This window comes from Nerophis lumbriciformis, linkage group LG06 (genome assembly GCF_033978685.3).
Source record: "Nerophis lumbriciformis linkage group LG06, RoL_Nlum_v2.1, whole genome shotgun sequence".
Lineage (NCBI taxonomy): Eukaryota > Metazoa > Chordata > Actinopteri > Syngnathiformes > Syngnathidae > Nerophis > Nerophis lumbriciformis.
The window spans coordinates 39,073,355-39,083,799 of NC_084553.2; the positions used below are offsets into that span (position 1 = coordinate 39,073,355).

The 10,445-nt window shown below is 41.3% G+C and overlaps 1 protein-coding gene and 3 non-coding genes across 4 annotated transcripts; 3 read left to right on the top strand and 1 right to left on the bottom strand.

Annotated features, from left to right (window-relative positions):
- The first annotated feature begins 739 nt into the window (after positions 1-739).
- Positions 740-812, top strand: trnah-aug (transfer RNA histidin (anticodon AUG)). The gene has a single exon. It is a non-coding gene; the product is annotated as a tRNA-His (tRNA).
- Positions 813-1,281: 469 nt separating this feature from the next.
- trnam-cau (transfer RNA methionine (anticodon CAU)) lies at positions 1,282-1,354 on the top strand. The gene has a single exon. It is a non-coding gene; the product is annotated as a tRNA-Met (tRNA).
- A 252-nt stretch (positions 1,355-1,606) lies between these two features.
- On the top strand, positions 1,607-1,679 carry trnar-acg (transfer RNA arginine (anticodon ACG)). The gene has a single exon. It is a non-coding gene; the product is annotated as a tRNA-Arg (tRNA).
- A 1,375-nt stretch (positions 1,680-3,054) lies between these two features.
- Positions 3,055-7,874, bottom strand: psmb1 (proteasome 20S subunit beta 1). Its single transcript, XM_061964279.1, has 6 exons — positions 7,681-7,874; positions 4,936-5,043; positions 4,743-4,824; positions 4,541-4,670; positions 3,656-3,762; positions 3,055-3,587 (listed from the first exon to the last, which is right to left on the bottom strand). Exons 1-6 carry the CDS (start codon positions 7,779-7,781, stop codon positions 3,402-3,404), a joined length of 714 nt encoding a protein of 237 aa, XP_061820263.1. The 5' UTR covers positions 7,782-7,874; the 3' UTR covers positions 3,055-3,401.
- Between the last annotated feature and the right edge of the window lie 2,571 nt (positions 7,875-10,445).

A 10,445-nucleotide genomic window follows, 5' to 3' on the forward strand; every position in this document is an offset into this window, starting at 1 on the left:
AGCACAGTCAACAGCTGTGATCGTATAGTGGTTAGTACTCTGCGTTGTGGCCGCAGGAACCCAGGTTCCAATCCGGGTCACAGCAACCACGTATCTTGCAGTGGGTCTTTTTGTGTGTTACCTAAAAATATTTATTTTACGTTCTCATGTTGTTAAGTGGAATAACAAAGAAAAGCTACAGTACAGCCTCGTGCTCCCGAATTGCTGTTCAAATTGCAAGTGGCGCATGGGACAAAGTATCTGACTATGGATCAGAAAATTCTAGCCTCTACTCATGGCAAACCCCCGGGAGGCTTTGGCAATTTAACCTGAAACCAGAGGTGTTGGAGGTAAACTTGCTGTAGAAAAAATGGTTGACATCTGTGATCGTATAGGTGTTGATACTAAGTTGTTAGTCCATAACAACAATTGTTGCCTCGTTAGCGCAGTAGGTAGCACGTCAGTCTCATAATCTGAAAGTCTTGAGTTCAATCCTCACATGAGGCATATGTAATTTGTTTTAGCGGGTTTGGAATCCCTTCATTGTTACTGTTCAAAGAGGATTTGTAATTTTTGGGGGGAATTTTGCCTACTATTCAAAATCCCTAGTGCCATTAGCTCGATCCTCACACGGGGCAGTCATGTTTCTTTTCAGTGAGTTTGAGTTTCCTCATGGTCACTGCATTGTCAGTGTTTAACCCCTTTTGCCAGAGTCAAATATCTACGCGTCCAGCGTTATTCTCCAGAATGGCACAAGCAAGGGCTAGTGGTGCAATGGATAATGCGTCTGACTATGGATCAGAAGATTCTAGGTTCGATTCCTGGCTAGCTCGGTCAAATTCTGTACTTCAACCGAAAGTCAAAGTTCCGTAGGTTAATTTGCTGAAGCAAAGGCAGTCAACAGCTGTGATCGTATAGTGGTTAGTACTCTGCGTCGTGGCCCCAGGTACCCCGGTTCGAAACCGGGTTACAGCAACCAGGTTTCTTGCAGTGGGTCTTTTTGTGTGTTATCTAAAAATATTTATTTTTTGACATCATGTGGTTAAGTGGAATAACAAAGAAAAGCTACAGTACAGCCTCGTGCTCCCGATTTGTTGTTCAAATTGCAATTGGGTCATGGGACAAAGTATCTGACTATGGATCAGAAAATTCAAGCCTCTACTCCTGGCAAGCCCGGGAGGCTTTGGCAATTTAACCTGAAACCAGAAGTGTTGGAGGTAAACTTGCTGAAGAAAAAATGGTTGACACCTGTGATCGTATAGGTGTTGGTACTAAGTTGTTAGTACTAATATAACTGTCGTTCCCTCGTTAGCGCAGTAGGTAGCGCGTCAGTCTCATAATCTGAATATCGTGAGTTCAATCCTCGCACGAGGCATATGTTATTTGTTTTAGCAGGTTGGAATCCCTTCATTGTCACTGTTCAAAGAGGATTTGTCATTTTTTGGAGGAATTTTGCCTACTATTCAAAATCCCTAGTGCCATTAGCTCGATCCTCACACGGGGCAGTCATGTTTCTTTTCAGTGAGTTTAAATTCCTTCATGGTCACTGCATTGTCAGTGTTTAATTCCTTTTGCTAGAGTCAACAATCTATGTGTCCAGCAATATTCTCCAGCATGATACATCCAAGGGCTGGTGGCGCAATGGATAACGCGTCTGACTACGAATCAGAAGATTCTAGGTTCGACTCCTGGCTAGCTCGACAAACTTTTGTATTTCAACCCGAAGTCAAAGTTCCGTAGGTTAATTTGCTGTAGCAAGCCCAGTCAACAGCTGTGATCGTATAGTGGTTAGTACTCTGCGTTGTGGCCGCAGGAACCCGGGTCACAGCAACCAGGTATCTTGCAGTGGGTCTTTTTGTGTGTTATCTAAAAATATTTATTTTTTGTCATCATGTTGTTAATAGTCCGGCCCGCGTGGGCACAGATTTCCCTCCATGGACGGCGTGGCGAAGTTGGTAGAGTGGCCGTGCCAGCAAATGAAGGGTTGCTGGTTACTGGGGTTCAATCCCCACCTTCTACCATCCTAGTCACGCCCATTGTGTCCTTGGGCAAGACACTTCACCCCTTGCTGCTGGTTAGCGCCTTGCATGGCAGCTCCTGCCATCAGTGTGTGAATGTGGAAATATTGTCAAAGCGCTTTGAGTACCTCGAAGGTAGAAAAGCGCTATACAAGTATAACCCATTTATCATTTATTTATTTATGTGGCCCCTGAGCTCAAATGAGTTTGACACCCCTGATCTAGACACTATCTTTCTCAGCTGTGGGCCTCAGTAATGACAGTGTTAAACAAACAGAAGAAGTCTGAAGCTAAAATCATAGAGAAGTTTCTTTAGCGGAAAAAAATAGGACAAAGGTGGAGAAGATGTATCACAATTTGCAACTTAATTCTATTGACACTTTAGTTATGAAACATATTCTTTTTTGTCAGTTATTTGAGTCCTTTCTTGCAATATATATGGTTACTTATTTTTTAAATCAGCTTAATCTAAGCCTATGGTTTGTGTTCAATAAATACTTTTTGTGACGAACACATGGTTCATACCTTTTGACAAGGTTATAAACTGAGTAGGTTCTTGAATACGATTAAAATCAAGAGTAAGATTACTAAGTCAGCATTTGTTATATTTGAGTGTGTCCCATGCTCCACTGTAGTAAAAATGTTGGGCTCCAAGGTCAAAAAGGTTAAAAGATCTGGAGGGATCTAGACAACAAGGACGTGTGTTGAATGTAGATTAGAATCATCAGATTCCCTCTAACCTTCTGGTACGACAATTTCCCATCTGGCAACAATGCCAGTAATGTAGACTGAGCTGCATTGGCGTAAATGTTAAGTACATGTTATTACCAAGGGCTGACGATAGTGTAAGAGCACATCCAATACAATTGGGCGCAAGTGACTTCTCTCTGGCAAACCAATTGAATGGGAAAATGTGCAAGCACTTCATTTGTACGTAAAAAATTTAAACAGCCTTGCTAAACCCTGATATTTCTTTATTTTTACTAATGCTTTACTATCACTAAAGGTCTGAAAATAAAGCCAATATTGCAGCAGAAATAAGAGTAAACAAAACACCTTTCCCCAATTCCTTACATTTATTAAGAATGTAAAAATAATAGCAGTTATGTTGCCTTTCAAAATGGAACATTTTCAAACCGGGAGCGCAGATTTAAAGCAACAGGCATATTGATCAAGTATCCGGTAGCTTGAACACAAATCCAAAAAGGTTGTGATAACAGGAAAGAAGGGAGTATGTATGGATATTTGTATCAAAATGTGAATTATATGGTTCAAGCTTAAAGGATGTGGATCAACACTCCTGTGATATGCAATCTGCAGGCAAGCAACCAAACTATCAGTGAGAATGTAAAAAGAAACGCTAGAAGAGGAAAGACGACGAGCGAACAATAATAGAGCTCTTCTTCAGTCCTTCCTCAGTGCGATAGTCTCCTCAGTGATTCCCTCCTTTGTGACAATGCAGATCATAAGGGCATCTCCGGTGTAAACATCTCTTTCTGCAGCCGAGATGAAAACATCTTTGACAAGTTGAATTGCCTTCTCGCGGCTCAGAGCAACATGTGTCACACCCTCCATGTTCTTGAAGCCAATCTAGGAAAAGAAAAGGTGTGTCAAACAATGTGAAGAACAAGAAATAGCAATATGTGTGTGTTGTATACTTGGTTGTCTAGTAGTGGTTGCAGCATGGCACTTGCTGACCCTCCAGCCTTGTAGGTGTCTCTCTGGTAAGATCCCACTGGGTCGAAGCTGTACACTGCTCCCTTACCTACAGCATTACAAAAAAACACTTATTTAGAACATTAATAAGTGTTAGAGCCATTTCGGACATATTTACACATATTTTTTATGTTTAGATATCATGCTTTGTTTAAAGTAAATTTGATTACAGAGCAATAGCTTACATGACTGTATATTTGGTATTTTGCTATATTATTGATATATAGTTTAAAAGATTGTCTTTCACTTCCTATCAATGTAGTTGTGCTCTATTAGTTTGCTCTGTTTAGACTGGGTGTCGTAAAGTGACGGTAACTGTCGTAAATTGTCAGCAACTGCCGTAGATGTGACAATGTTTTGTTTTTGAATGGTCGAACAAGGCATGGAGCAACAGCTTTTTTGACCGTGTTTTAAGCGTGTTTTAAACGTGTTTAAACGTATGTAAATGTGACTAAACGTATGTAAATTTGACTAAGGACGTCCTGGCGCATCAATGACGTGTTTGTGCTGACGTCACCTGTATTATGTTTGCTATTCTTGTGAGCGTTTGTCAAGAAAAAACGTGGAAATAAACTCTGTCACTTTTTATACTTTGAATCGGCGTCAGCCTGTTGTTATTGTGGGACGCAGGAACAGCAGATCAAGAGAAAAGCATGCGACAGAAACTTTATGCCCTGCCGAGGAAACGGCAAAGGAAGATTAGTTGACGTTACAATAAGTTTTCCACAAGCATAGATCGAAATAATAGTCAATAGTTCAGTCACAATATATTACTTTCATAATCGAGTATACTGTATATACAGTACACAAACAAATACTCCGCTTACCCTCTTCATCAAGACCTCCAATGATGTTGTAAACATAGTAAGGGAAGAACCTCTTGCCATACAAGATGGTGGACAACATGGCAGCGATGGCTCCGCTTGTCATCGTCTTGTTGTTTGAGTGTTTGTACATCTGAGAGGAGAGCAAAGTTTTACGCTACTAAAAAGGCCTCTCACGTAAAAAACATGACCAAAGTGTCTTTACCTTTAGTCTAGCATCAATGATTTTAGTCAAAGTCAAGCAGTCACCATGGAAACCACTGCAGCCAATGACAGTCGTGTCTGTCCTGAAAGCCATAGGTCAAAGGTAAGAACTTACATATAGTTACATTGTTAGGGATGTATGAACATATGACTTGTTTACCCAACGTTGACTCCTTTACTGAAAATATACTTACAGTTTGTAACACTTTGGTGAGTCCCTGCTGTGGATCGAGTAGCCTTCACTGAGCCTTGTGTCTGATGCTACAATGGCAAAGTCCTCCCCAGCCACAGCTAGTACAGTTCTGTAGACATATCAAATACATAGTTTATCTCAAACTTTATTTATGCACTCGCCTGCACATGCAAGTGGCATCACAGAGTGCTTTACACCAGTGACGGCAGCGCCTCACCTTGCCACCAGGGGGGTAAAAGGCTTAACCATGAGATGTTCAAAAACGAAGTAATAAAATAAAATAGGTTTTAATATTTCTCTTTTGGTCTATGCTTTCTATGTGATTTTGGTGTGGTTCCTGTATATTTTGATAATTTTCATGGTCAAATACGCGGAAATTCCGTGTTTCCTGATGAAAATAACGTAGCAGACGAGAAGTGAGGCAGACACAGGTGGTGCCTCCACGGCTACACACTAAGTGTATAGCATACTTGACAACCCTCCCGATTTTACCGGGAGACTCTCGAATTTCAGTGCCCCTCCCGAAAATCTCCCGGGGCAAGCATTCTCCCGATTTCCACCCAGACAACAGTATTGGGGACGCCGTGCCTTAAAGGCACTGCCTTTAGCGTCCTCTACAACTTGTCGTCGCGTCCGCTTTTCCTCCATACAAACAGCGTGCCGGCCCAGTCACATAATATATGCGGCTTTTACACACACACATAAGTGAATGCAACGCATACTTGATCAACAGCCATACAGGTCACACTGAGGGTGGCCGTATAAACAACTTTAACACTGTTACAAATATGCGCCACACTGTGAACCCACACCAAACAAGAATGACAAACACATTTCGGGAGAACATCCGCACCGTAACAAAACATAAACAACAGAACAAATACCCAGAACCTCTTGCAGCACTATAACTCTTCCGGGACGCTACAATATAAACCCCCCACTTCAACCCCCCCCCCCCCTTCTCCCGAATTCGGAGGTCTTAAGGTTGGCAAATATGGTGTATTGAGCGTGTGCACGTGCTTGTTGCCACGGGGAAAAGGCAGGCCATGAGGCAGCAAGTACCTCTGCCTCACAGTAGGGGGCGATATATTGTCTACTTAGACTTCAATGCCTCAGCAGTGCTCTGACTCACCAAGTGGGGGCTCTCAAGCTAGCAGACATGTCTCTCCAGAGGAAGCCAGACTTTTTTTTTTTTTTTAAACTGTATTTATAACAAACATGCCATTTTTATTAGAGTGAGCCAGCGTGTGTGGGTGTTTTTTGTCAGATGCAAAAATATTGTTTTATTGCTTGGAATGAAATTCAATTAGAAGAATGTGTCTGCCAATATGGAGGATTATATACTGTATCCAAGATTAAATACTTCTTTAAACTGGACTTTTAGACAAAATGAATGTGATCATACAAAGTAGGTTTTCATGAAGGATAGCTATTGCTGCTTCAGATACAAATACAGAAAGGTAAGATACATTCACAATACTTTGTTTATTTTGTTAAAAGCAAATGGGACCAAAAAGTATTTAATATCAACTTTATCAAATACTTTTTGAACCCATTTATCATGTAATATCATTATGATAACGTTTTTATGAAATCGAATTACTCCCTTTTTTTCCTGTTACTCTAATGCGCAACCTAAATCATTGATTGAAACTTTTAATAGTAGATTCCACAGTACAGTACATATTCCGTACAATTGACCACTAAATGGTAACACCCGAATAAGTTTTTCAACTTGTTTAAGTCGGGGTCCACTTAAATTGATTCATGGTACAAATATATACTATCAGCATAATACAGTCATCCCACAAGTTAATCATCAGAGTATATACATTGAATTATTTACATTATGTACAATATTTACAATCCGGGCGGTGGGATGAGGAGGGTTTAGTTGATATCAGCACTTGGGTCTTTAACAATTGCATCATCAGAGAAATGGACATTGAAACAATGTAGGTCTGACTTGGTAGGATATGTACAGCGAGCAGAGAACATAGTGAGTTCAGAAAGCATAAGAACAAGTATATACATTTGATTATTTACATTTGGTTATTTACAATCCGGGGAGGTGGGATGTGGAGGGGGGAGGGTGTTAGTCAAGGGTTGAAGTTGACTGGAGGTGTTGTTTTAGTGCGGTTTTGAAGGAGGATAGAGATACCCTTTCTTTTATACCTGTTGGGAGTGCATTCCACATTGATGTGGCATAGAAAGAGAATGAGTTAAGACCTTTGTTAGATCGGAATCTGGGTTTAACGTGGTTAGTGGAGCTCCCCCTGGTGTTGTGGTTATGGCGGTCATTTCAACAATGATTAGAGCTGCACAAATGAATTTAAGTAAAATAAAGAAGAAGAAAAAACTCCAAAAGTATATTTGCCTCGCCTGGTGTATAGTTCACCGCACGTCACTGCTTTACACCGATAAAACAAAAACGTCACTGCTTTACACCGATAAAACAAAAATAATTGACAATAACAAAACATGGCCACTCACTGTATTGCTGGCAGTTAGCACTTGCTAACAGAAGCTACCTTGTCTGGTGCGAAAGTGAAACAACATTTTAGCAAACAGGGTGGCCTTTTAATAACTATATACAAGCCAAAAGATGTACTTTTAACTAACATTTATATAATAATCGAAGTTGTTCCAATTTAACAGGACGAAACGACATTTAGTCTTGCCAAACAGCTTATGCCAGTCATTCACACAACGTTAGCCTGTTAGCAGGATGAACATTCAAACATACCCGCCGTTAAAGGTGTAGGGCGAGAATCGATGCTGCACTGGACCAGTGTAATGGTAGTCCTTCATCTTGTCAGGGTCTGCGAAAGCCTGGGCCGAGATCATTGTGTTATAGGGCGCCGAAATGTGTCTGTTCCACACTCGGGTAAAGTCGCTGTATCACCGCAATATGGCAGCCTCTTCTTCTACGGATGGCTTCAGCTGTTTTGTGAGCAAGCGCCCTCTCTGGACACATTGGAAATTGACCAGCAGGCGCACTAAAAGGGTTTGGACATACACTATATACCAGGGGTCACCAACCTTTTTGAAACCAAGAGCTACTTCTTGGGTACTGATTAATGCGAAGGGCTACCAGTTTCCATCCATCCATTTTGTACCGCGAATTCCCTTTGGGGTCGCTGGAGTCTATCTCAGCTACAATCGGGCGGAAGGCGGGGTACACTCTGGACAAGTCGCCTCCTCATCGCAGGGACAACCAGTTTGATACACACTTAAATAAATTGCCAGAAATAGACAATTTGCTCAATTTACCTTTAACTCTATGTTATTATTAATAATTAATGATATCTATCTTTGTGGAAACACTGATCATCTTAATGATTTTTCACAATAAATATATATAGAAACAGATAAATATCAATATGCAACACTTTATTTTTATATTTTCTCTAAGTGCACATTTTTCAAATTGAACATTTTCAAATGATCACTTCTAAGACAGTCTTGTGAAATCACAATATCCCATTTTAACTAGCTAGCCACTAACATTTAACAAATCATGAATTACTTTGCACCATGTTTGTACAAATAATAACTCATGTAAAATACAAAAGTCAACTCTCAAATTTTTAAATAAATCATGTCACACTTTGAACTGGACACCAAATCTGTTATGTTTATTTGTCAGTTAGTGAAGACCAAGTCTTTAAAATATTCTCTCGGATTTTCAAATTCTATTTGAGTTTTGTCTCTCTTAGAATTAAAAATGTCGAGCAAAGCGAGACCAGCTTGCTAGTAAATAAATACAATTTAAAAAATAGAGGCAGATCACTGGTAAGTGCTGCTATTTGAGCTATTTTTAGAACAGGCCAGCGGGCTACTCATCTGGTCCTTACGGGCTACCTGGTGCCCGCGGGCACCGCGTTGGTGACCCCTGATATATACCATGTTCCTTTTATTTGTGGCAACAATGTGACCACTTTGGCCATGTATTTATCCATCCATCCATTTCCTACCGCTTGTCCCTTTCGGGGTCGCTGGAGCCTATCTCAGCTGCATTCGGGCAGAAGGCGGTGTACACCCTGGACAAGTCGCCACCTCATCACAGGGCCAACACAGATAGACAGACAACATTCACACTCACATTCACACACTAGGGCCAATTTAGTGTTGCCAATCAACCTATCCCCAGGTGCATGTCTTTGGAGGTGGGAGGAAGCCGGAGTACCCGGAGGGGACCCACGCAGTCACGGGGAGAACATGCAAACTCCACACAGAAAGATCCCGAGCCCGGGATTGAACTCAGGACTACTCAGGACAATCGTATTGTGAGGCACATGCACTAACCCCTGTTCCACCGTGCTGCCGCCATGTATTTATGTGTAATCTAAATTCTGACACATTTAATAAATAGGTCCAAATAATTTCAATTTCATTAAGTTATGCATTATAATTATTGTAATACAGTGGTCCTCAACCACCGGTCCGGGGACCTGTACCGGTCCGTGACGCATTTGCTACCGGGCCGCACAGAAACAATAATCGCATTTTCTTCGAACTAACTTTCGCCTGTCCCACTAAACACACCAATAAGCTTGTTAATAGATGTATATTACAACTCTTGTTATAGTACATGGGACAATGCACATTAATGGAGATCGGTAGGTTGTGAGTTCAAACCCTGGCCGAGTCATACCAAAGACTATAAAAATGGGACCCATCACCTACCTGCTTGGCACTCAGCATCAAGGGTTGGAATTGGGAGTTAAATCACCAAAAATGATTCCCGGGCACGGCTATCGCTGCTGCTCACTGCTCCCCTCACCTCCCAGGGTGTGACCAAGGGTGATGGGTCAAATGCAGAGAATAATGTTGCCACACCTAGTGTGTGTGAGACAATCATTGGTACTTTTAACTTAACATATCAAATGTTAATGTGCCAGATTGTAGCCAAAGGCAAATTTTTTTTGCTGTTTTTATCTGCCATACGTAGGGAGCAGGTCAGTGAAAATAATGCATACATTAAACCGGTCTCTGGTGGAAAAAAGGTTGGGGAATCCTGCTGTAATGGACATATCAATCCTCCAATAAAATAGAGTTATACATTTAATTTCTACTTGAGAATCAAACCAAACCTGATTTTTTCCAATTTTTGAAACTATCGATGTTGCTCTATTTAAAGTTAAAGTAGCCATGATTGTCATGCACACACTAGGTGTGGCGAAATTGTTCTCTGCATTTGACCCAGCCATCACCCTTGATCACCCCCTGGGAGGTGAGGGGAGCAGTGAGCAGCAGGGGTGGCCACGCCTGGGAATCATTTTTGTTTTAACCCCCAATTCCAATCCTTGATGCCGAGTGTCAAGCAGGGAGGTAATGGGTCCCATTTTTATAGTCTTTGGTATGACTCGGGCGGGGTTTGATCTCACGACCTACCGATCTCAGGGCGGACACTCTAACCACAAGGCCACTGAGCACTATTTACACATCTCAGCCTGTCTGCATAAAAAACAAAACAGTAAGAGTCATTGTTTATTTATTAAAAAAAAC